The sequence below is a fragment of the Paroedura picta genome, chromosome 10 (assembly GCF_049243985.1).
Source record: "Paroedura picta isolate Pp20150507F chromosome 10, Ppicta_v3.0, whole genome shotgun sequence".
Lineage (NCBI taxonomy): Eukaryota > Metazoa > Chordata > Lepidosauria > Squamata > Gekkonidae > Paroedura > Paroedura picta.
Genome location: NC_135378.1, coordinates 21,243,706 through 21,270,801, shown reverse-complemented (window position 1 = coordinate 21,270,801; position 27,096 = coordinate 21,243,706). Strand labels below are relative to the sequence as shown.

At 44.6% G+C, this 27,096-nt stretch overlaps 1 protein-coding gene across 5 annotated transcripts in view; it reads right to left on the bottom strand.

The window, feature by feature from the left end:
• Positions 1–917: 917 nt before the first annotated feature.
• The window catches only part of PCDH7 (protocadherin 7), a 440,531-nt gene continuing 414,352 nt past the window's right edge, over positions 918–27,096 (bottom strand). For 3 of the 5 annotated variants that reach the window (XM_077301622.1, XM_077301623.1, XM_077301624.1), the window contains exon 3: positions 918–5,534. In XM_077301622.1, coding sequence (XP_077157737.1) covers positions 5,155–5,534 — 380 coding nt within the window. In that variant the 3' untranslated portion in view covers positions 918–5,154. The remainder of the gene's footprint in view (positions 5,535–27,096) is intronic. The other 2 variants (XM_077301626.1, XR_013225060.1) reach the window with 2 other exon arrangements.

Here is a 27,096-nt window from a genome sequence, read left to right as displayed (position 1 = left end):
AAGGGAGGTGCTTGATTGAAGCTGCTCATTAAAGCAACACTGCTGAGCAGGTAAACCTGAAGGGTTTATGCTAAGTTCACTGATGTGCCGCTCGGGAAGGCTATAGTCATTTAAGACCTTGCCAAACATTTAGATCTCACGCCCTCAGGGAGCGAACAAGAGTGCTTGGAAATAATTGTGTGGTGTAAAGCAGCAGCTCAGAAGAGCTGTACTAATGCACATAGGCTCATGTTAAGACTCACTTTGTGCAAGATTTGAATTAGGTCAGGAGAGAATAAGGGAAAGATTCTCATTCACAGGTCATGGTTCTTCAAATCTTTTCCTCCATTCTGCTGTCTTGTTACTTGTGTCTTTCTCCACTGACTCCCCTCTTTCTTGGTCAATCTAGAGAGCCAGCTTGGTGTAGTGGTTAAGAGTGGTGGCTTCTAATCTGGTGAGCCGGGTCTGATTCCCTGCTCCTCCACATGTAGCCGGCTGGGTGACCTTGGGCTCATCGCAGCCCTGATAGTGCTCTTCTCACAGAGAAGTCCTATCAGGGCTCTCTCAGACCCACCTCCCTCACAGGGTGGCTGTTGTGGGGAAAGGAAAGGGAAAGGGAATGTAAGCCACTTTGAGACTCCTTTGGGTTGAGAAAAGTGGCATATAAGAAACAACTCTTCTTCTTCAGTAATATCAGGGCTCTCTCAGACCCACCTTCCTCACAGGGTGTCTGTGGTGGGGAGAGGAAAGGGAAGGTGATTGTAAGCCACTTTGAGACTCCTTCATGGAGTGAAAAGCAAGTGGTCAATGCACATTGCTTTCCATCTTGCCATCCGGGCTCCACGTCAAACCTCTTCCGATTTCTTCAAAACCATCCTCTTGACAGCACACATACCATTGGGCAGTCAACAAAAATTGAGTCCAATAGCACTGAGCAGTCAGTCATTTGAACATGTTATATTTTAATCTGCAGAGACAAAAATGACAAGCAATTTATTTACATAAAACTGTACAAAAGCAACTTAAATTATGCAAAAAATCTTTTCATAAATAGAGGTGGACTAGCATTGAATACATGTTTGCCATGTTTTTTTTTAAATTTTAGCATAGTTGCGTGCATAGTGACTCATAATAAACAATGATAAGTTGTTCTTTGCTTCACTATCAACATCCAAGTTGCAGAACAATAGTCAATGATTAATATTACAAACAGGTCGTAACCACACCGAATGCTGAAGTGCTTCAAAATTCAGGAAACGGAATGCCTGAAAGTCTACCCCAGGTAGCTGGGAAATGTTGCCTTCTTCCAAATGTCATGTCCTTCATGGCAAACGACAAGGTTTATCTCCACCATCATCCATTGGCCAGCACTTAACACTGGATCTCTATCTCTGATCCATCCTGTTCTTCAAAAGTTGTAGAAGTCCTTCCATGATAACTGCATTTACGGGAGCTTCACTTTGCCCCCTCTCTCCATTTCCCTACAGCTCCATGTACCCATATGACAACTTCCCAGGGTAGTCTTTCAGCCAAGCACCTTCAATCTCTCACAGGAGTTCTTCCCCCACAGAAAAATAACGTCTACCTTGTTTTCTGAAACTCAGGCAGTAGGCCAGTCGGAAATCATATTGACTAAAGATTAGCAGATCTGGAGGTCGGAATGAACATGAGTTTAGACTGCAGTTAATACAGACATCTTCTAATTCATATAAAAGTTACAAATGTGGTGCGTCAGTCTATAAATGAGTGAACCTAAAATACATGCACAGTAGCTTTCAGTTGGCTTGCAGAATTAAAAGAACAAAAACCAGGATTCTTGCATTGTGAAATGAACAGAAAATGGCTTCTGATAGTAAATAATAATATTTTTAAAAAAATCAAATCTTCAATTCCTATGACAAACTGACTCATAACATCTTCCTCTGGCTGCAACCCTAAGAACACTTTTCTGGGAGAAAATCCCATTCAATAAATAGGACAGACTTCTGAGTAGATCTGTTTAGGATTGCTCAGGCTCTGATATTGCAGCTGGTAGGACAACAAATGTCCCATTCTAAAACCACTTTCATGGTTTTAATAATGAATGATATTTAAGACTGGTCCATTATCTGAGTTTGGTAGAAGATTTTTTTTTTTCAAATATATCTTTTTTTTTTCATTTTTCAGAAAATAAACACGGTTGAATATACAGATTCAAAAAAGTGGGAATAGCCCATTAATCTTCAGTGTCTACCCCCAACCATCATTTTACCATAACAACAGGTAGAAAAGGCACAGTTGCATAATTTGCATTCACTCTAGAGTTTTCATTTTAGTTTTATTGATTATTATTTTCTTTACAAAACCACTCTATATATGGAGTGCCACCAGATTTAATTACTTTCAAATGGAAAAAAAAACCCACAAAAATATGTGTTTCATGCCAGGTCGTAAGAAGCAACTCTCTAATTTCGATGGCTAGATTTCACGAAAATTGCCAAGAATACCTACAAGTACATTGTAATTTTTGTTTTCTTATCCTTTTGTACCCATCTTAGCTCTAAGAGTAAATTAGATAAATTCCTTGATCACAAGACATGCCTTGTATCGTAGCACAAAACTGCGGAGTCTAAATTGATAAATTCGTTGGTGAATTCTCTGACCTTTATTTACTTTCTAGAAAACGGTTTAAAAGAGAGAAAGTTTATCTAGAGCACTTTTTAATTGAGTGGATTTCAAGTAGGTATTCAGTAATTTTGACTTTTATTTTTTTTAAATATCACTGTTGATCACTGGGATGATGCGGTTGGGTTTTCTGTTGAACTTGGCAGGAAACGTCTGAGCTTTTATCGTAAGTACTTTGAGAAGCATTTCATCCCTTGAAGATACTTAAAAGTTATGTAATACGGTAAAAGTTGTATTCAGTCCTCTAATAAAATTGAAATTTGCATCTCTATAATTAAAAAATGGCATATTAGAATGATCACTCATAAATTTGTTCTTAATGTCTTCCCATTCTAATACTTGCCCATCTGGAACTGCTACACACAAACTAATTTCAAAATAAAATGCAAAACAAACAAACAAAAAAATTAGAAGATGCACAGACAAATGGCAGGGCACTTGGCTAGAAACGGGGGTTCAAAACATAAAACTTGTGATAAGTCGGTACCTCTTGATCAGTCTGTATTTTAGACTGTTTAACAATATATTCTATGTCATTTCTTAAAGCAAGAAATTACCCAAAGCTATCTTGTGACTACAATCTACTAGAACCATCTAGTCATGCTTTAATGCTGAGTTAAAACAACCAGAGGGGGTTGGTTTCTCTTTGTACCACTTCTCGAGCTGTCCCCACTGCGGCAACCGATTGTCAGTTTTGTTTGAATGTCTAAGCTCGCCCACTCTTTATTACTAACATCGTCCTCAAGACACAACTAGCTCCGATTCTACACACTCCTGTAACTTCTTATTGCACAAAATATACCTGGTCCATTCTCCTGCTCACTTTGTGTAGTGCAAAATGTGAGAACTGTCACAGCCCAGAGCTCTGCACCGGCACGATCCGTTTCGGACTCTTTGTGACCTGCCTGAAACAGAACTCTTGCACAGAACGTGTCGACAGTGACATCAACCAAGACTCCTGATTGCCTTGAGTCTTGCCATTGGCTTTGTATTGCACAGGACTCAGTGTTAATGCACTTGTGTTTTTTTTTTTTTTAAGAAAACCTGCATAAGACCTTCACCAAGAGCAGAAGGTTGACTTGGAATCCTGATGGCCCAAGGGCCAACACCCACTCTCAGCAAAGATGGTGTCGTACTTGACTTGACATATATATTCTTCCTCTGTCATCGCTGCACTCTTCTTTTCATTCCCCACTCCTTAGCACATGGTTGTCGTTCATTGATCCAGCCTCCTGTACGGATGTGAAACCTTCTAAAGAAAATACACTCTAGAACTGGAGGGGAACGTTAATCTAGCAACTAAGGTGTCTTAGTATCACCATCAGAACTCGCCTGACCTCTCTGGGCACTCAACTAAACTTTGCTTAAAAAAAAAAAATGTTATTTAGCTGGCAGCACAGGTTGCTGCGCAAAGGTGTACGGAGCGCATGCTTATGTGTTTGTCTGTGTGTGTGTTATGTCCGATCTCCTAAACCGTGACCAATAAGCAATTCCCCTGATCCAGAGAGTGATCTTTGGCCTTTTAGTGATGGTGGTCATCCAAGCTAGAAAGCTGGCCTTAACAAAAACAAGTACCAGTTGAAAAGTTTATCTTTAGTATGCAGGGATACATGTTATTATTATTTTGTTGATTCTGAAGCTGAAAGGAGGGGGAGGAGTAAAGAGGGATAACGAGAGAGAAGAAGAAGGAAGAGTCAGAAAGAAGGATGAAAGCAGAGATAGTATGGATAAAACTGAACCCCTAGTTTATGATTACAGGAAACATGTTATGTTTGGGCTGAATATATGTATATATATACATATTTTCTGCTGTTTTCAGCCACAGGAAAGTATTAAAGCTGTGATCTTCACAAATAGCTTCATAAAGTTATCCCTTTACATATTTTCACTGTCGTTTCCGAAGGCTCATCTCTGATAGGAACCAGTAATAGATGATATCTTGGGAATCTCTCTCTCTCTCTCGATATATATGTGTGTGCATGTGTTTGCGCGTGAATATACATATACATGTTTATACATATTTAAGTAAAAAATTACCTAAACCTGTTCTTCCCAAATAAGCCAAATGACCACCGAACCAGAATCAGAGTGGCTTAAGCAGAGTGGCTTCAGCAGAGGGCAGGTGGGGGGGGGGGAGGGAATTGAGTATCAGCAGTCCCTGTGGTTCTTTCCAATTTTTCAGACTTGTTCCCTTGAAAGGAATTAACCATACATTTGGGGAAAAGAATGATCGGTGAGCCGGGGAATCAGGCATGCAGGAACAACAACGGTTTCTACATTGTCCAGCATTGTCAGGCATTGTCAGGCAGACAGGGTGCGTTAAATTGCCTGGCGCGGAGGCAGAAGTGGCCGGCCGAGCTTTTGTCTCTTTGGTAGCCCCCCTCTTTTGTTTTCGATAGAATTTCCTTTTATTTCTGAGTTTCTATTGTTTCAATGTATAGGGTTTTTTGCCTTTAAAAAAAAAATTCCCTTCTGACATACGAGAGGACCATTTTGTGGCTTCTTTGTCGCCTAAAGGTAGACTTCTCTTCTCGTTAAAGTGTTGACAGGAGATGGCTTGTACTCCCCTGTCTGTGTGAGGGGAATATCCTCCGGGTTGGCTTCCTCGTTTTTGCTGAAACTGGCTGCACTGAAGGTCTCATAGGATGAGGTCAACTTTTTGTTGAGGAGGTTTCTGTTGCGGTCACCCATGATGGAGGCTTCTCCATTGGCCAGCTTCTCTTGGCTGCCCCGTTCATCGACAGGCATGAAAGTAGAAAGTTTTGGCTGGTTCTTCGGCTTCCTTTCGGGTGAAGTGCGGACTGGCATCCAGCAAGAGTCCGAATGGCCGTACTCATCGCATTCCCGTGTGCATTTCCCAGTCAGGGCTACATCTGGTAAAGGTCTTGAATCTGAAGACAAAAGACCAAAAAAAAATGGATGTTAGATTTTTGTTCTTCGTTGCGGCTACCAAATATTAGAGAACATACAATTGAAAAGGCTGGTTTTGCACTGACAAGCCAGTGACCATCCGGGGTTGTAAATCTAAAATACTGAAGTAGTTGTGGTGGTGAAGATATAGAGGACATCTGACTGAGAATTCTCAGCAAGAGTTTCCATGGAAAATTCGAACTTATTTGAGAGTAATCCAATTGACACAGCTTTCCCCAAAGGACTTTGGGAACTGCTAGTTCATGAAGGTATGGGGGATTCTTTGTTCAGTGTCAATACTATCACTGCCTGAGAACTACACCCACTGGGACTGGATGTCATCAATGCTAACAACAGGTTGACATTAGTTGTGCAATACACTCAGCATCACAACTCCATGCCACCTGGGAGAGAGATAGAATACCTTCGATAGTGAAAGCTGAAAGGGACCTTGAATTCTCTGTGTGTTCAATGCTCGGTGGACCTTAACCAAGGATACAACAGTATTTCACAATACTTAGAAATCAGGCACATTTTCAGAAAGTAAGCTTGGTTAAAAGGAGAGATGGGGACTTTAGCATCCCCATGAGAGGGTTTTCTCGTACTGGAGTCTCCCCTTTCCCCTTTCTTCCAGTTAATGCTTAACTGAGAAGTGCCAGAGCTCTAGCCTGCCTGGAAATTAAAGTGTCTGGCTTTGGAGCCCTTACTCCAGAGGGTTAGGAAAGAAGGACATCAGGATGGGAAGTGATCACTCATAGCTGTCTGCATGGAAAGTGGAGAATTCTTTTGTCCTTTTCAGTCACCAGGGTGACAGGAACAAAATCAGAGGAACCAAATAGGAGAACAGGGCACCTAGAGTTTTGTTCCCTTGGCCATACTTCACCTGCCATGGACATTAAGCTGTAATGTGGACTTTGTCCATTGTGGGGACAAAAGAAAAATGACTAAACACGTTCTGGGGGTATCTCAATGCAAAACCTTCCCTTTGAATCTCTGATGTTCATAACAACTGTCTTGCAAAAACTGGTGCCCAATTATGTTTGTTTTCCCCTAAAACATCTGCTCTTTATCTTGGACCTCACTTGAGCAAAGGAGGCACCATTCATATCAACCTTAGCTGAAGACAGAGATATAACCCATAACAAAGAACATTCATTCACTTTGAAGGGGGTACTAGAACTAGAGGCATGCCGTAAGGTGAAGGGTTAAAAAGCCAGATTGGTGTTGTTGTTGTACGTCAACGGAGCCATTAATTGGGCTGCCTTACACAATTTAAAGAGGCACCAGTTTTCACAGGAACTGAAGGTGTTTGTACATAATGCACTAAATCCAGACATTCATTAAACAGTTAGGAGCACACAAACAGCTGATTTTAAGGGATGAGAATGAAGCAAATTGACAAAAAAGCATACCATTCTATGTGTTTATGTAAGTGTCTGATTGTACAAAGTGCCTATTGATTTGAAACAGTGTTTTGTGAATGCAATGTGGTTTTGTGATCATAGCATCTGCTCCTATCATCTTCATGAGCTCCTTTTTAAATCCAGATGTGGGGTTCCTGGAGAGAAGGAAAAAGGATCCCTAATTCTGGGCTTCCCACAGTGGGGCCCATGGTGCCTGCCAAAACCTTTCCAGGTAGTTTAGAATGTTAGGCAGAATCAGGTGGTGATTTTGACCATCAACGTTTATGATTGGCTGCTGAGATTTAATTGGCTGTGCAGGTTAAAAAAAAAAAACATTGCTTCAGCAGCACTTACCACCACAGCACAAGAATATTCACTGTGTGACTGAAGAGAAGTAGCCTTTGGTAGCCATTTTGTGACTACTGTATTTAGGCAAAAACTCTGTGGTAGAAGCCATTTTTACCAAAGGGTTTCTTCCCAAATGCCAGAGTGTGATACAGCATGATGATATAATTTCCTGTACATGCAGGAAGTGATGTCACCTCATTGCTGGTAACGGAGGTTGGGCCTTTCTCACGCTCCATGTAATTATATTAATAGGTTAAAAAATTATTTATTTCCTTTTTAAAAGTGTATTTCCTTATATAAATTGCCCATGGCAACTTGCTTTTTAGAAAAGACCTCTGTTCTTTCATACGTGTAATCAAGATGCTAGTGGCTGCAATACCAAATAAAATAAATTATTTTCTCAAAACTATTGCTTTATATCCCAATTGCCAATCTATGTAGATGTCATTGATGAATTAACCAACTTATATCATTTGTCAATGTATGGAAACCCTACGACTAATGACGTGAAGGCTATTTTGGATCGATTTATTTGTGTGTGGTTTTAATCATTATTCTTCCCCTCCCCCTTTTGAATGCGTCATTTTAACTGCCTTTTTTAAAAATAAAGGGAAGTCTTTAATTTTGTTACTTAAATGTCTTTGGCCAGACGGGTCGGAAAACAGATAAGCGTATTGAAGTCCAAGATAAAATTCTATTTATGGTGCCTGCTTGAGGCAGAAAGGACCGATAGCATTCTATTCCCTTTCAAGTATGTTACCATACAAGTTATCATCCAACAGCATCAAACGTTCATCTCAAATACAGATCTAATTGAGTGAAAAGGATGTTGCAACAGGATGTTGCAGACGGCTGACAGCCCTCCAGGTAGGAATGTGCACCCCTCAGCTATTTGCAACTTCCTGTTCAATGGGATTTAAATGAACACTGACTTCAGCGTGGGGGGGGGGCAAAGGGGTGACCAAGACCATGAAAAATATATATTGTGTTACATACTCAGTACATTTTGAACATATTGTATAAAATGGAGGTAAATACAGTCGATTCCTTGCTACAGGACGTTACATGAGAGCCAGCTTGGTTTACTGGTTAGGAGTGGCGACTTCTAATCTAGTGAGCCAGGTTTGATTCCCCACTCCTCCACATGCAGCCAGCTGGGTGAACTTGGGCTAGTCACATTCTTGATAGTTCTGTTCTCACAAAGGAGTACTGTCAGAATTCTCTCTCTCTCAGCCCCAGCTACCTAAGAGGGTGTATATTTATGGGGAGAGGGAAGCTGATTTGGGTAGTGACAAAGTGGGGTATAAAAACCAACTCCACTTCTTCTAATGTACTGTTGGAAGGACTTTAAAGGAACACTTGTTACCCTTGGTAGTTATCTTGGGAACATGTGTGGTTCTCAATTCAGGAAGAAACACCCAGAAGTTTACTTTGGCATGTCTATTTCCTTCCTTCCTTCCTTCCTTCCTTCCTTCCTTCCTTCCTTCCTTCCTTCCTTCCTTCCTTCCTTCCTTCCTTCCATCCATCATCTCTGGTCACAAAACAGTAGTAGTAGAGAGGAAGTAAAAATCCAGGAAAAGCCTTGGGTCTAGTGGAGGTGGGATGTCTGACTCCACTAACCAGCTTTGTGAACAAAGGCCCAGAACTGGAAACTGATATTTGATCACAATTTGGGCTTATTTGAGTATACACACAACCATAATTGTACAATAAACTAACCCTCCCAATCCAAATGAAGACCTGCAATGATCCCTAGTGTTAATTTTGGGGGTTTGGTTTATGCACACTGGAGTAGGGATCAGCAGCTGTATGATGAAGGAGCAGACATGTCACAGAATCTGACCTCAAACATCCAACTGAGAGCCAAGAAGAGGGATCCCAGGAGGCACTTGGTGGTCCAGAAGGAAACCTTGGTCAACTACCACTCTCCATCCTCATCTCTAAGTAGCCCTGATGCTAATCTAGCTGTCCAACAACTGGACTCAGTTCCTAAACAAACACTCCATTTCTGTTCACTAATAATGGATAACCGTCTATTGACTATTTGTCAATCCATAAAATCTTACAACTATTGGGGATGGAGCATGATAGGTACACAGGCAGGCTTCAGAGAACATAACAGGAAGGCACAATTATGTATCAGAGTAAACCTGGTATTATTCTCAAATTTCCCAAAAGTAAGAAGCAGGAATAATGATTTATTACTTGGGAATACATGACTCTATTTGATTTCTAAGCAGGGAAATCCTCTTAAATTTTTAAAGCTTCACAATAAGGCTAAACATATCCCTGCTATCATTTCCACTCTTAATAAGCTCTGCAAGGGAGTCTATAATTTGTATGCAAATAATGACCATTTAGAGAGCCAGGTTTATGGTGGTTCCTTATTCCTGCTGTGAGTACCACCAGGAGAAATCTTTTAACTATCTCCTGGGAGCACTTATAACCAGGCTACTGAAATGATCTCAGCCTCGTGTTTCAAGGGTAGGGTCCAAAGGGTCATGTGCAGGGAATTTTCAGCCTTCCTGCAACAGCCTGAAGGTTCTTTCTCTCTTTCTGAAGAGCAGATGACCATTTCGCTGGAAGGGATGACATCAACACAGAGAATCCAGCTTTTATTTATTTATTTAGGTTGTTTGTATCCTGCTTTTCCACAATGCCCAAGATGGCTTACAAAATGTAAACAGTCAGCTTTATAAAACAGTATACAACAATAAAAAATATAAATTAAAATATGTCAAATTCAAACATGTCAGTCCCAGCTTCCTGTGACATTCATTAGTTACATCCACTAAAGGCAAATTGAAATAATTCCACTTTGCATCTCCCTGAGCTGTGCATAGAAGTACCTTGGGGATATATACGAGCTCTTCTAGATAAGACCACAAATTTATTGACTGCTCTGGAAGGGTTTCCCGAATGCGTGGGAATTAATTAATTATATATGTTATCGGGTGATATGAACATACATGGTCATGTTGCCCCCCCCTTATGGCCAATGATGGGCCTGGAGGGGGTGGGAAGGGGAGGGGCCCTGGGTGGGCATCTACACAGCTGTGCTTCTCAGCCATATTCTCCATGATTGCATCACTTCTGGGGTTTCTTGAAGCCTGAAGAATGTTTCAGAAGTTTCGCAATGGCAGAAAAGTTGAGAAAGGCTGCTTTAAGGGGTCATGCCATAGAGCCTACAATATTTGACAGAATGTTAATATGTTAATGAGCAGAGCACAGCCTCCTTAAAAAGAATAAAACTGTTTTATTGAGAAGAGGGGGGGGGACTTTGGAAGAAAGGAGAGAGACACACAGAGAGAGGGAGAGACAGAGAGAGACAGAGACAGAGAGACAGAGAATTGACTAAATGTTCTGGAGGGAAAGAGACAGGAAGTATACTCAAAGGAGCAGGAAGTCTCCAATTGAGCCAATCAGAAGGAGAATATTTGCAAATATCAGAACCTTCCTATCCTAAATATGTTAGCTACATATCTCCTCCAATGCCCCTGTAAGATATTCTGATTCTGTTAACTCAGTCACACGACAGATCGTGTGTGTCCCAATGACGAGCCACCCATTTTTTCCCCGAGTAGCTGATCTCTGGAGGTGAGCTTTAATTCTGGGGGTCCAGCCTGGAGTCTGGCATCTTTAACAAGCTTGTATATAACTGCATTGCTGTGTAGAAGGCCTTATCCCAAAACCAACAAATGACATCCCATTTAGCTTCCGAAGAGATCGTCACCTTACAATTAAAGTAATAGACTTTCCATTGTTCATGTTCGTAATTCAATTTTGAATTCTTAATGATGCTTAGGATTCGATTTCATGCCATCTACCCATCCAAACTAGTTTTATCTTCTAGGTAATTAAATCTATCCCCCCCCCCTCCGGGTTACTCTTTGTAACAGAAGGAAGGAAAACCACCATCATTATTCCCTTCTATTCCCTTCTAACTATTGCACAACCCGGCCACAATAACATTAAGGAGGGTTTGATGTCCACAAAATGTGGACTGCAGCCAGTGGATTAATGATAAAATCATCCGTAGGGTTCCCAAACTTCAAATGATAAAAAACGAAGACCTGTCAGCCGAAGAGAATCACAGAGGAGAAGAAGGCTGTTTGCAAACAAAGAATCTTGCTTATTCAAGACGTGGAAGCCCAAACAAGATCCAGTGTTTAAATCCTCTTCAAGGAGAAAACTCTTCCTCAGTGGCTTATATTTCTGAAATGCACATGATGTTACAGAATGTTCTCAATCTGTCTCAACAAGTATACAACTCTACAAAGTATCCAGTGGACCTTAGGTTTCAACATTTTCAGTGGGGGAACTGTGTGGAAACAGCCTACCCCCATAAAGGAATTTCAGAAATATAAGCCACTGAGACAGAGGTTTCTCCTTGAAGACTTCAGGTAATGCCTGGAGACCTTCTAAAATTACAACTGATCCCCAGACTACAGAGATCAGTTTCTCTGGAGGAAACCGTTGCTTTGGGGGAGGGGTATTATACTCAGGTGAGTCTCCTTCCCTTCCCCAACACCACTCCCCTCAGGCTCCGCCCCCAAATCACTAGGAATTTCCCAACCTGGACCTGGCAACCTATGCATTCAACAGCCTCACTCACCCCCTACATATGCGCATAACTGCAAAGAACCATGGGTATCCAAGCAAGGTGCTTTCAAGGCCAGAGGAGAGCAGCAAAGATGGTGAGGGGTTTGGAGACCAAGACGTAAGAGGAAAGAAATTCCGTCTAAACATCTGGAAGAAGTTCTTGACAGAGCAGTTTCTCAGTGGAACAGGCTTCCTCAGGAGATGGTGGGTTCTCCATCTTTGGAGATTTTTAAACAGAGGCTGGATAGCCATCTGATGGAGAGGCTGATTCTGTGAAGGTTCAAGGGGGTGGCAGGTGACAGTGGATGAGTGATAGGGTTGTGAGTGTCCTGAATAGTGCAGGGGGTTGGACTAGATGAACCAGGACGTCCATTCTAATTCTATGATTCTATGATTCTAAGGACAATGAGAAGAAGAGATGGTTTGCCGTTGCCTCATTCTGCAGGATCTTCTTCGGTGGTCTCCCTTCCAAGTTTCAGCTCTGCTTGTGTTCTGAACTCTGACAAGACTGGGATACACCATACCACCTTCCCCCACATGCAACCATCCCCTCATCTCAATAATATTATGGATTCCAACATCAGATTCAGTTCTTCCTTAAAAGATGCATCCCTTCGATCCCAGGATTTGCGTCTTATCTCATTCTTATTCATAAGACGTGGGATTTTTTTGTGTTCTAATAAAGAAATCATTTCCAAACTTAGACACTTCATTGGAGACCACACTGGTAGGTGACAAGCTTAATTGGATCTGACGTGTCACGGTGTCTGTCAGCAGTCAGTAAATCATCACGGAAGACAAACAACCCAATCTGCATTGCTGACCTCGAAACTCAAATGAATACCTTTGAATATGGTGATTAATAAAAACAGATTTTTACATCCCTGCTAATGGGCAAAGCAGGCAGGCAAGAGGTATGCTTCTGCTGATGCCAATTTAGAATAATTGGGAGTTTTGTACCCACTTTTTACTACCCAAAGGAGTCTCAAAGCAGCTTGCAAGCACCTCTTCTTCTTCTGCCCACAACAGACACCCAGTGAGGTAGGTGAGGCTGAAGGAGCTCTAAGTGAACCGTAATTGGCCCAAGGTCACCCAACTGGCTGCATGAGGAGGAGGAGGGAATGTCGGTCTTAATCTTAGGGGTGCCAGATTGGGAAATACTTGGATACTTTGGGGGTGGGGCTGGGAGTAGACACGATATGGGGGGGGGGACATCAGTGGAGCTTAATGCTATGGAGCCCACCCTCCTAAATAGCCATTTTTTCCCCCAGTGGCAATGATCTCTTTAATCTGGAGATAAACAATAATTCCAGGGGCTGGGGGACTGGCATCCCTGCTCAGCCACTACACCACTCTCCGACTCTCATATTAAAGAAATCAGGACTGTTTGGATTTCAGCCCCAAGATACCAATGAATGGACTGGGGAAGCTAATCCACATATTCCAGGGTAGTACAGAAATATTCCTGGGTAGTTCCTCATTTTGTAGATGGACAGGTGGGTGGGTAGGTAGATAGACAGATATTTTGTTCAGGTATTTTTACATCCCAGGGACTTTTACGGGAGATCTGTGAAAGTAGGACAGACAGGTTGGGCTGACTCAACCTGTTTGATTGGCAGCACGAGTGAGACCTTGAACTTTAGTGAGCCTTCTGAAAATCCTCAGATGCATCCTGTACAGTATCCCAGTGCAAAAGTCATGGCCTTTGACTCGGCAAAGAGCCCTGGGCCAGGACTGTCTCCCGCTGCTCTTTTAGACAGCGGCAAGCGCACTCTGGGCCTTCGTCCATTGCTAATTAACAGGACTCAACAGAACATTCTGCTATGGAAGCATGGGAGCAAACCTTATCCGGCAACATGAACCAAATACAAATATTTCAAATGCCTTAAGCCAGGGGTAGTCAAACTGCGGCCCTCCAGATGTCCATGGACTACAATTCCCAGGAGCCCCCTGCCAGCATTCGCTGGCAGGGGGCTCCTGGGAATTGTAGTCCATGGACATCTGGAGGGCCGCAGTTTGACTACCCCTGCCTTAAGCAGAAAGCACCAGGGCAAAGCAGAGCAAGCTCAAACACCTGCCCTGGCCACGTGGAACCATTTCCAGTATGTTATGACTCTCTTTTCAGGTCTAGCCTATTAGTCACTGCTGAATGAAAACCACAGAGGAAATTGGGAGGGGAGGGGGGAGGAGAGAAAAGGCAGTGATAAATGATGTTGTTCATTGACTAGATCTCTTAACCCCATCAGACTACCCTCCTCCTCCCCCCCCCTTCCCAAATGTCATTTCTTACTCCTCAGTTTCTCTCCGAGTAACTTCTGGATTGATATCAGCCGTTTGATTCAGTCTCTAGCAAAGCTTTTTCTATATAGATCACCTTGTTCAACATTTATAGAGGCAGCCAGAGATATAAAGCTGCTCTTCCAAGGTCTGACAAATTGTTAATCAAACCTAGAGAGAACCAATCCTTCATCCTGCTGGAGTACTAGCTTCAACTGTTCTTTTGCTGAATAGATATTGGGATAGGTTTTCCTCGATCCGTGCCATAGTTTTCCTTGAGGGAGAAAGCAGAGGTTCAAAACATGCTGGAAGAGTTTGATCATGAGTGCTTTAAGAATTTGGGAATAATTTTCTAGTTGGTTGAATCTGGTGAAACTATTGCACACTATGCCCTGAAAGTGTTATTTTCCCCCATTCCCCTTGGCACGAGAAACCTTTTGTGGAAGAGTCTTCAAGGTTAGTGGAAGACCCTTTCAGTTTTGGAGGAAAGCATTACCCTGAGTGGAAGTGTTTCAAAGGACTGAATACTCTTTGATTCTATCGGCCTCTTTCAAATCAATACAGCTTAGTTTGTTTTCACGCGACACAAAGGGAGTTCTGCTAGAGAGGGCCTCATTTAGGTTTGCTGGTTCTCTGAACTTTGTTCCTCTTAATATTTGTGAAACAGGCCTGGGGGTGGAGAGTGCCTTGGGGACCTGATCTCAGTTGGCAGAGCATTTCACCAGGCCAGGGCTGAGAAGTCAGCCTCACCTCTTTGGGGCCACAGGATCCTGAACAAATTTTGGTTTCTAAAAAAGACATAGTAATGGTTACACCAACTTACTGAGGGGACTTAAGGCTTATATTTCTTGCTGAAAAGCTAGATGGCAAAGGAACAACACTCTCCCCTTACATATATGTGTCATTCTGCAGGGATGTATCTGTGTCTGCCTTTTCTCTTCCACATCTTGTTACTGATTTGCATAGCGGCATGCAAATGAACATGGTTGTTTACGTGCACGTATATGTTTATGCCATTTCTGGATCACTTTCAGAACAATTGTTTGTTATCACCAAAGGAAGGTATCTAACACAATGAGGAGATTTGCATTTTCCCCATTGAGCTAAAATTGAGTCACTGAATATTTTTAAATCTCCTTCCCAGCATTACAAATTAAAAGGCTGAAGAGTTACATTGCACCAGCGGAACAGTCTAGTTTGCTGTGTGCAGCCAGGTACAAACTGGAAAATAGAATCATAGACCCATAGAGGTGGAAGGGGCCATACAGGCCATCTAGTTCAACCACCCTGCTGAATGCAGGATCAGCCTAAAGCATCCATGATAAGGATCTGTCCAGCTGCTGCTTAAAGACTGCCAGTGAAGGGGAGCTCAGCAGATCCTAAGGGTGTAGATTCCTCTGCTGAACTACTCTGACTATGAAAATTTTTTCCTGATATCTAGCTAGTACAGGTCTACACATAGTTTAAAGCCATTACGGGGGGTCCTATCTTCTGCTGCCAACAGGAACCACTCACTGCCTTCTTCCAAGTGACAACCTTTCAAATACTTAAGGGCAACAATCATGTCCCCTCTCAACCTCCTCTTGTCCAGGCTGAACATCCCTAAGCCCCTCAGCCTTTCCTCATAGGGCTTGGTCTCCAGGCCCCAGATCGTCCTCGTCACTCTCCTCCGCACCCTCTCAATTTTGCCAACATCCTTTTTGAAACGAGGCCTCCAGAACTCGACACAGTACTCCAGGACCAACCTGATCAATGTGGTAGACAGAAGGACTATGACATCTTGTGATTTCAATGTGATGCTTCTGTTGATACAGCCCAAGACTGCATTTGCCTTTTTTACAGTCACATCACACTGTCTGCTGATCTCCCATCCACTATGCATGCTCCTCACTTTTGTGACCCAGATGTAGAACTCTGCACTTCTCCTTATTGAAGTGCACCTTGTTTTCATTTGCTCACTTTTCACAGCACGTTTGATCTCCTTGGGCCACCCCAGCTTCCTGTGTCAGGCCCCTGGCATGAGTGTGGACTGGCTTCCCTTCCTGCCAGCCAGGGGCCAAACCCTGGCCCCTCTACCCCACTTTGTTCAAAGAGATAGATCAACCTTCTCAAAGGATCATTACTGTGACTGCTCTGCAGCAGGGCTGACACTTTTTCAAATAAACAATGAAGCCCATGTGTTCCCTCTTGCTCCCCTCCCCCATGGGGAGAGTATCAGACAAACGTTTCGGATTCCCTACATGGCGCATCCATGCTACATGCTGCATTATGCACACAGCATCGGGTGTGTTCCCCGCTTCTCAGCTGCATGAAATCTGTCACTTCCTGTTCAGGTGAAGGGTGCGAGCCAGTCTGAGTCATTTGCAAGGAGCCCATGTTCTCAGACTCAGACTGTGGGTGCCAATCAAGATGGAAAACTGTGTCAGCAAAGACAATGGAGCCTTTACATTCTCTCTGCTACATACCAGAGCATCCACAATGGAGAAGGGGGAGGAAGGCAGATTGTGAAATTCACCCCCAGAGCATAATGACTACAGTCCAAAAGCTCTCTTCAAAAATCCACATGACCTCACTGCAGCAATGTAGCGAGTAGCACCCAGTTAGCACTGTGGCATCGTTCTGACAAGCCAAGACACTCTTAAAGCGCTTAAGCATGTTTGAAAGCATTGGCAACTTCTTTCCCAGCACCTCGGGCGAAACACAGTTAAACGGCAACTGAACATATCTCAAGCAGCATTTCCTGCCCCAAGGCTTGGTCCGCTGTCATTCCAAATGTGGCATTATCATGTACGGTAGAGAGACCGCACGCCGGCTCCGAAGCAGTCTTACTGAATAAAGTCAAGTGCAGATTGGCTACGGGAGACGCACAAACTGCACGGCATGGGATTTTGCTTTAGACATGCACAGAGCCGAAAGCCTATTAGTATGTGCTGGGAATAGCTCACAACCCTTAAAAAAATCTTAACGGCACAAAAATTGTCCAAGATTTAATCAGATGAGCTGCAATGATGCTTGCATGGGATGATGCAGGGCAAGAAATCCATAGGAACACCAGGGTATCTTAAGCACAGCCAACTTAACTGAACTGGCTGGCCCACACCAATCGATCCAGCCAAGTTTTCTCAGTTCTGACTAATTCCTCTCCTTACTATAATGCCTGACCCCATGGCAGTTGCCCATGCAGATCCCACTGCACCCAGCAGAGGGCAGGTTTGCGATCAAAGCAGACTACCTCCTTTATTTTTCACCAGCTGGTTGCATCCAACCCAGTAAATCAAAGGAGGTAGCTTCCGGAGCCAATCCACAGTGATTTTGAAAGCTCTTCATTGCCTGATGCAAGAGGCCAGGTCCTTCTAGCTGCAGACTAAAGACTGAGCATCTTTGCAATGGTGTTCCTTTGTGTACCTCTTCCGGGGATTTTTGGGAGGAGATTCATTTGGGTGGCAGGTAGTCATCCAAGTAGTTGCAGCCCACCATAACATCCAAGAAAATCCTCTCCGCAAGGAGGAGGAGAAGCTGGAAGATCAGCTTCCTCCTAGAAGATTTCCCTGCCTGGAAATTTTAGAGGGGGTTATTTGTGTATTGTAAGTATTGAAGAGAATGCTTATTCTATTGGTGTTACCTGCCCTGCGTGTTCAGAAGGGCGAGCTAAAAATAAATACTAATACTACTACTGCTACTACTACTACTACTACTACTACTACTACTACTACTACTACTACTACTACTACTACTACTTGTTATTAAAGTGGACCCTATGTGCTCTCAATGTTGCTTTAAAAAGTTACATTACATTGCAAGATTGGAGAGATCTATGTCCATACTTTCTGTAATCTAGTTTAATCCATATTTGAATGTATGTCATATCTGGGGGGTGGGGGGTGGATAAGCTCACTTATAGTGAGGACTGACTACATAGATCCATTGTCTGGAATCTATTTAAGCCTTAAAAAAAACTGTTAAAACAGGCAGGCCAGAGGTGAGTCTGAATATTGGTTAATTTCAGGATGTGAGTCACAAGTGACATGGCCAAGCTGAGGTCAGGACCTTTCATTCTTCAGGTGGGAGTGATGCGAGTGTCCTAGAGATAGAATCCAAGAGGCAGAGATGGGAACTGAACTAACTTTTAGACTTTAATTTGTGGGTTGGAGCAAATGGTTATTTTCTGCAACTGATCACTCTGCACTTGACAAAATCTTCTGTAAATCTTTCGCTTAAAACGGGAACCTCTGTCTTTTTAGATTTAACGTCTGAACTCCTCTCGGCTGATACAGCAATACAGATCACTGAACTGTTAAACTCAGATCGATTTTTGTTTCTTAGTCATTACACTTCCCCGTGCAATCCTGTGTAGTTTTGCTCCAGTTTAAATGTACACTGCAATCAATGGTTTTAGACTGGACCAAATCATTCCTCTATTCCTTCTTTTTTGATTTCACCATTGTTATTCACTCATGGCCATTTAAGATTAATGTAATCTCTCTACACTGTAGCCGTCTGTCTCAGAAATCACACACTGCCTTCCATGCCCGTGCTGTTATTGAGTGTGGAAACTTTGGTAAAGTTATTTCATTCTGAATTAATTTGAATGGTCTCATTTCTGATGGGTCAATTCACTTCCCAATTGGACTGTTCAGAACCTAGAAAGCAGAAGTCCAAAGTATTTCTGTAACATAGGAAGCATGCAAAACTCAGATAGCCTCCCCATATCGAAGGAAAAGTATGATTTGACATGTGGATTCCAAAATCTCTTAGCATCCAAGGTCTAAGATACACTGCGAACAGGAGGCAGATCAGTGTGTAAAACAGCCGTTATCAGCTTTTTTTTTTACCATTGAGAAACTGCTGAAACATTCAGGCTCCAAGAAACCCCAGAAGTCGTGCAATCCTGCAGAATATGGTTGGGAAGCAGAGCTGTGGATACGCCCACTGGAGGCCTCTCCCCTTCCCACCCCTCCAGGCCCATTACTGGCCATTTTGGGAAGGAGGGGCAGGTCGACATGACCATATATATTCATATCACTTGATAAATATTTAACAAATTAAATATATAAAAGAATTATTAACACCCACCCGTTCAGGAAACCCTGGTTGAGAAAGCCTGGTATAAAGGCAAGTTAAAAATCATAGCCTTGCGAATTTCCATAGGTTTCCTACCCAGTACCTGGTAATGGGAGAACATTTTTCTAAAATGCAGTCTCATGAGTTTACTGGAAGTTCTTACTTAAAGTGACAAAGGATCTCTCTAGGAATTGCGAGATACTCCAGGGTAAATAGGACTTGGCATCCCTATGAAGTACCCAGTTATGAGAACCAGACTATTTTATGCTGCTTATTCTTCTGCTGCTGTTCTCCGTTTCATGAAGATTTTTATAGCTTTATTATTTTTTAAGAAATTATTCTTGGTGAGCTGATATGAAAGTGCCTTAATGATAAAAAGCAGTCTTGTGGGTTTCAAATACACTGCAAGAGTCAAAGCTTGTATAGTTCTGCCTTAAGAAAGAAAGAACATAAGAGGAACCCTATGGGATCAGACCAGTGGTCAGTCTAGTCCAGCCTCCAGTCTCATACAGTGGCCAGCTAGTTTCTCTGGAGGGCCAGCAACAGGGCACAGAGGCCAGGACCTTCGTAAGAACAAATGAAGTTCCCTGCTGGAACAGACCAATGATCCATCTAATCCTATCTCCTTTCTCATACAGTGGCCAACCGGTTACTGTGGAGGGCCAACAACTAGGCATAGAGGCTGAGGCCTTCCCCTGATGCTGCCCCCTGGTACTAGTATTCAGAGGTTTACTGCCTTTAAATGTGAAGTTCCCTTTAGGCACTATGGCTAGTATCCACCGACATGCCTCTTGTCTATGAACCTCACTTTTGAAGCTGTCCATGTGCCTTAACTTGCACATTTAACACAATGCAAACATGCCACTCAAGTAACTGATAGGATGCATTTAAATACAATAACTGCAAGAGAAATGATTTGAGCAAGGAGGCAGTTTGTATAGGTACATTCATTGCCCAGAATGAATTCGCAGATCCACCAAACTATGACCATAGTGTCAAGTGATAGCTTGCCTGCCTGCCTGACCCAGCACAGATCTAGTGTCATAGCGACAAGTTCTTGTTTCCCTGCCTTCTCACACAAGGTTATTCCATGAAGCCACTTCAATGAAAGTGGTTACCAGTCATTGCATATCAGCAAATTGATGTGCAGATTAAGTAACAGACAGTGCATCATCACACTGATGGGTGCATAAGAGGGAGACTAGGCTGCTCACTTTTGCAATGACGTGTTTTTCCAGGAAGGCATAAATTCATCGCATTAAAAAAAATCCTCAATCACGGCTGTTTGCACCAAGTTAGCGTGAATGCAACACAATGAATGCAACACTAATGAATGCAACACTAATAAAATTAGAAAATGAGGGGGGGGGGAGAAAGACAGCCCAACCATAAAGCACTAAAAGAGCTTTGCCTCACAAACTCTACTGCATTTAACATTCTCTCTTGTAGACTAGGTCAGATGGTTCAAGCTTCCAATGAGATGAAAGCATCTGGGTTAAATGTATCAACTTTGGTAAGCACGTCTGTGTTTCAAGGAACCAATAGCACAACTAACACATTAACTCTTACAAGACTATGCCCTGCTGCCAGTAAATTGCCCTGGCCTCCTGGCTTCTTTCAACTCAGGGGACATGGGGGGGGGTGCCTCCTGGGGCAGCCCCTGTGTGCCTTCTGAAGGGGAGGCTGTGGGAGGCCCAGAAATGCCCCCATGCTGGCCCTCTGGAACCCAGAGTGGCCAGGAAAAGCTTCTACCTTGGGAATGTTTACTCATCAGTAAGTCATGGTTCTCAGCCAAGAATGGCCCACCCTAGTTGTTTAGCTCCAATCTGGAGAAAGTTCATAGCCAGGAAAGGCTAATAAGTGGTCCGTTCACCATCTCCAACTTCCTGCAAGTTTTAGAAGATTGGTAGGTAGAAGTGGAGCTAGCCTCAGAGCATGCTCTGCTGCTAGCAATTTGCCCTGGTCTTCTGGCCTTTCGACTCAGAGAACATGGGGTGGTGGTGGAATGAAGTGCCTCCTTGCACAGTCTATGCACGCCTTCTGGAAGATGTGGGAGGCCCAGAAACTGCGCCCTGCCAGCCCTCTGGGATGCAGGGCAGCCAGGAAAAGCCTCTGCCCTGGGAATGTGTACTCATGAGTAAGTCATGTGAGGTTTGCCATTTGCAGTCTGAAAAGGGAGGAATGCTTTCAGGGTAACCATCACAGGCAATTGCAGCAGGGACAATAATGCTGATGTGGTTGGGACTGGGAAGATGTAGACTTTCCCTTCCCATATTGATGCCACCTCTGTCTTGCTTCAATCTTTCCAAGACCATAACAACAAAACAAATTTGAGGCTAATGGCATGGAAGGGGGGGAAACTGTAGAGGGGACACAGGCCATGGAGACTGTTTCCCAGTAGCACCTTCCCAGTAGAAGAAGAGTTGGTTTTTATACCCTGCTTTTCCCTGCCCAAAGGAGTGTCAGATTTGCTTATATTAGCCTTCCCTTCCTATCCCTCCCAACAGACACACTGTGAGGTGGGTGAGGCTGAGAGAACTCTGAGATAAATTGCTTTGTGAGAACAGTTTCTAACAGGACTATGACTAGTCCAAGGTCACCCAGCTGGCCCAAGGTCACCCAGCATGTGGAGGAGATAACATGCATGTTTGTGTGCATGAACTTTCCCTGGCAAGACCTACACCAGGCCACAGATTACCAACTGCTGGCCAAGTGCTTCTTCCTGCACTCTCTGCATTCAGAGAGCATTGGGCAGGGGGCGGGGGGGGGAAAGTTCACACTCAAATGCACCTGTTTTCTCCATGGGGACTCCTGCCTGGAGACCAGTTGTAATTCCTGAAGAGCTCCAGGCCTCCCTATGAGGTTCAAAAACAAAAACCTGTTGATCCCACAAGTAGAAGCAGAGAAACAAATTGATAATTGGTTGTGTGATAAAGTCCATTTGAATAAATGGACTTCATAGCACAGCCAATTATTGATTCTTTTTCTTGGCTCCTCTGGAGGTTGGCAACCCAACTGGCTGGACATGGAGGAGGTGTCAAATCCAGCTCTTGAGATTAGAGTCTGCCGCTATCTTACCACTACACCTCACTGAATCTTAAGATGGAGTGGGAAGCAGGGGGAGGAGGATGTTGAAACCATGATTTATGCTTTTGTCATGTGGCCAGCACCCACGAAGGCCACAATCCATGCATGCCTCTTTGTGCCTGGTGCTTTCCTGGGTGCACTGGGCTTTGCCAATAGACCTTATCCATTGTTGTTCCTCTATATATTTCTGAAACAGCCCCCGAGGTGGGACAGGTCTGGCTGTCCAAGTTGGAATAGGGCCAATCAGGGTGCAGCCAGCTTTGTCCTGATTGGTCCTGACCGTGTGGCTCCCGCCCTCCAACGCCGGACTCTAGCCTTTTTGCTCTCAGATGCCTTAGTGCCTGGATCCAGCAGCAGGTAAGGGGAGAGGGCCCTGGGCAAAGGGTTGTGGGGGACAGCCTCCTAATGAGGGCCTCTTGGCCTGCTGACTGCCTGCTAAGGAGCTCTGTCTTGGCCCTGCTAACGAGCTGCCCAGCCCCCGCCCCACTTGATTTGGCTGCAAGCTGCTGCCCAAAGCCACCTTAACCTGCCTGGCCAGGAGAGGGGACACTTTCAGGGCCTGTTCTTAGGAACGGGCTTTTGAAGCTAGTAATGGATATAAAACCAAAACAATTTATAGTACTAGATTAATTGACCTCTAGTCACCAAAACGGCTGCCCAAGACCTCAAGAAGTGATTCCTAATGTGAAGGTAAAGAGTATATACATGTATGTATGTATATATGTAGGGGAAGACCCATAGTTACCTTATTGTATCTGTGCTGGTCTCAATGAAAGGCTTGGCGGAAAGCTGTTTTAGAGGCCCTGCAGAACTGTTGATGTTCCAAAAGGGCCCTGATCTCACTTTGGAGCTTATTCCACCAAGTCAGGCTCAGGACCAAAAAAGCCCTGGCCCTGGTCAAGGCTAGATACACTCATGCAGTGGCAACTGAAAGACAACTCCCAATCTCTGCTGTCTGCTCAGTTTTTTTAGGGGAAAAAATATATTTATTTTACCCCTAACAGAAAGAAGTAAAAAAGTGAGTAAATACCCTAGGGATGCCAGACCCCTCCAATTGGGGGGTGAGGTGGTCTCCTGTTACAATGCCCCACCTCTCCACGACCAATCAGCTGCCATCAGGGGACTTACCACAAAAAAAGGGAGGAAGAATCAATGTGTTAGCCCATATAACTAAAATGTTTGATGAAACTCCTTGCCCCTCCCCATCCACATGCAATAGTGGCAAACCTAAAGTAGCCCAGCTCTTCACCTGTTTATTTCTGCTGAATGAGCATCATCAAAACAGTTGATCATGTGCTTCCGTGTAGCCCTCTGTCAGCCTTTCTTAACTTTTTGACCATTGAGATACCCCTGAGACATTCTTCAGGCTTCAAGAAGAGGTGTGATTGGGCAGAATATGATTGGAAGCAGAGCTATGGACACAGCCACCTGGGGTCCCTCCCCTTCCCACCCCCTCCAGGCCCATCACTGGTCACTTTGGGAGAGGTGGGTTGATATGAACTGATAAATGTTTAACAGTTTTAAAATATATATATCAAAAATTACCTCTTGCCCATTCAGCAAACCCTTCCAGGGTCATCAGGAAACCCCAGGGTTTCATGAAAGCCTGGTTGAGAAAGCCTGCCCTGTGTGTTGCTGAGATATTTGATTTCCAGGAATAACTCTAATTCTATTGAGTTTTCTCAGCAGACCTGATACATTCTATACATCTCCCCTCTTCTAATGAGACCATCTTTAAATGGCTGCATTTTGCACCTTGGCAGATCAATGAGGAAGCAGCTGGTTAAGCTTTTATTTTTTTCTTAGAATTCTGTCTGTGCTACTGAAGTGTTATCATATCTACAGATGACTCTGTGTGTCAATCTTGGCTGATCCATGATCACAACAAACAAAGATATATATGAAATACAACATTATTAGCTATACGCCATACATCCTAATACTAATTATACCGGATTACAGTTGTGGACATTGATTGTTCCAATGGCACATTTGCAACCTTCTTCAACCTTTAAACTGTGGGGTAACCCCTGAAATATTCTTCAGGCTTTGAATAACCATGGAAATTATGCCAGCTGGCCATGCCTCCCTGCCACATCCCTGGAAGTCACATGTTTACAGTGTGCTTGGCATCACTAATAAAATAAAATGCTTATTAAATAAGAAGTTAGTTAATTTTTTGTGTGTACAGTAATGTAATGTAAGTCTTTTAACTACAGCAAGGGCATGGAGGCAAATATTTTAAAAATACATAGCCATACTCAAAGATCAATGAATATTTTAATACAAAATAGGTATGAGTAATTCCTTCCTCTCCAAAAGATCAAATAAGTGGACAAGCCCAAAGCATGTGTTTAAGAGTTGTAAGTCTTGTTTTAAGAGTCATAAGTCTTACAACACCATGACCAATTCCGCATGGAGGAGTAAAACGCGCTCCACCTCCTGCTTGCAAACGTGCGATTGGAAGCCACACGTCTGCAAGCTTCCTGACAGGAAGCCCCTCCCATGTTATCTGACCACCTCATCACAACTTTTTGCCTCCCAATAAGGTGGCGGAGAAGCCAGAAGAGAGAACAACAAAACATCTCCTGCACTCCTTCAGCTTGTCAATCAAGGCAAGCCACCAATCCCTTCACAGCTGTTGTTCTGGTGATTCAAACTACCTTCCCCCTGGAGCCCTGAAATTAAATTTTTTAAGAAGAAAAAATGCACTTCAGCATTTCTATGGGAAAATGCCACAATGTCAACTTCTGTGTTGCCACAGGATCACGTCACAACAATGAAACATTCCCTTAGATCTCTTTTCAGGATTCTTATAATGGTCTCTCTTTACTTTTGGGTACATTTGTGATAGGCTGGCCATGGTAACTGGACCCCAATGACTGTAAAGTAAATATTTAAATCACAAAGTACAGACACCAAGCTAATAGGGAGAGGGCTGCTTCATCACACGCCCTCCCTCTTTCCCCATTAATGCCCCACCACCAGAAAGCACACATGTTTTGGGTGCCCGATCCCCAAATTACTGATCACAATGAGAGATTCATATCTATAGTCAGAAATGCTTTCTAATGAAAACAATGGGAATAAATCCCAAAATTAGTTATTTAAAAACTCTCCAAGCATGTGTAATAATTAAAATAAGCAGGTCAAAACTACAATATAGAGAGGTAAAAAAACAAAAACAAAACCCAAACTAACAAAACCGATATTGTGTTCCTGTCCCAAGCAGTAACTCTAGGAAGCAGTGATTAATCTGATCATCCTTAAACCGCCCATGGCGCCACGGGCGCCACGGACTAAATAATTCGTTAAGGGCTGCCGAGGCGGGATGTGTCCGTGATGAGGAAGGGTCCGGATTGGACCCTTCCTCACGACAGACAATCGGAGGGACAAATCGGCAGGCGCAAAGCGCCTGCCGATTTGTCCCTCCGATTCCCAGCCCCAGCAACTGCGAGCCGCGCGCAGCGCGGCTCACAGTTCCTCCCGGCCTGATGCGGCGAGAGGCGCAAAGCGCCTCTCGCTGCGTCAGGCCGCCAACCCAGGGAGCGAAGCGGAGCGAAGCAAAGCGAAGCGGAGCAAAGGGAGCAAAGGAAGCGAAGTGACCCAGGGAGCGAAGCGCGGCTGCGGGGGGTTCCCTGCCTGGTGGCCTGAAGCGGCGAGAGGCGCGAAGCGCCTCTCGCCACGTCAGCCCGCCTCCGCCGAAAGAACCTCGCCGCCGACCAGCCCGCCGACCAGCCCCCCTTCCCGCATCCCCGCCAATTCCACCCTTCAAACAACCATCCACACTCACCCACCTGCACGCCGCCCGCTAACCCCCCCACCCTCCCCGCACCCCGCCGCCACTTCCCACGCTTCGTGCACACACTCACCCGCGCCCACACCATCCGATCACCCTCCCACCCTCCCCAGACCCCTTCCCGTCCCGCTAACGCTTCCGACATTTCCAGCACCCCCCCAACCACACAATTACCCACCCTGCCGCCGACCGATCACCCCACCACACTACCCAGACCCCTTCCCACCCCGACACGAGGTCCAAACAACCAGCCGCAACATACCTCCCAGCTCCTGTCCCCGGCCTTCCCCACCACCCCTTTCCACCCTCCACGCCACCACGCTCACCTTTCCTGGTCCTCCGCAGCCCGGCCCCTTCCTTCCCATTTCGCCGACACTGGCCCCAGCCGCCCTGCTCTGCCCGCCTGCTCCACCGGCCCTAGAATGACCCAGGCATGCGCGGACTCACGCGCATGCCTGGTTGCAGAGCCCAACGCACTTCCGCCACCCAAGCACCCCGCCCCCACGCTCCTGCACGCATGCCCGGATACCTGAGCAGGCGGGCAGAGCAGGGCGGCTGGGGCCAGCGTCGGCGAAATGGGAAGGAAGGGGCCGGGCTGCGGAGGACCAGGAAAGGTGAGCGTGGTGGCGGCGAGGGTGGAAAGGGGTGGTGGGGAAGGCCGGGGACAGGAGCTGGGAGGTATGTTGCGGCTGGTTGTTTGGACCTCGTGTCGGGGTGGGAAGGGGTCTGGGTAGTGTGGTGGGGTGATCGGTCGGCGGCAGGGTGGTAATTGTGTGGTTGGGGGGGTGCTGGAAATGTCGGAAGCGTTAGCGGGACGGGAAGGGGTCTGGGGAGGGTGGGAGGGTGATCGGATGGTGTGGGCGCGGGTGAGTGTGTGCGCGAAGCGTGGGAAGTGGCGGCGGGGTGCGGGGAGGGTGGGGGGGTTAGCGGGCGGCGGATACCCGAGCATGCGTCCTTCGCCTCCCG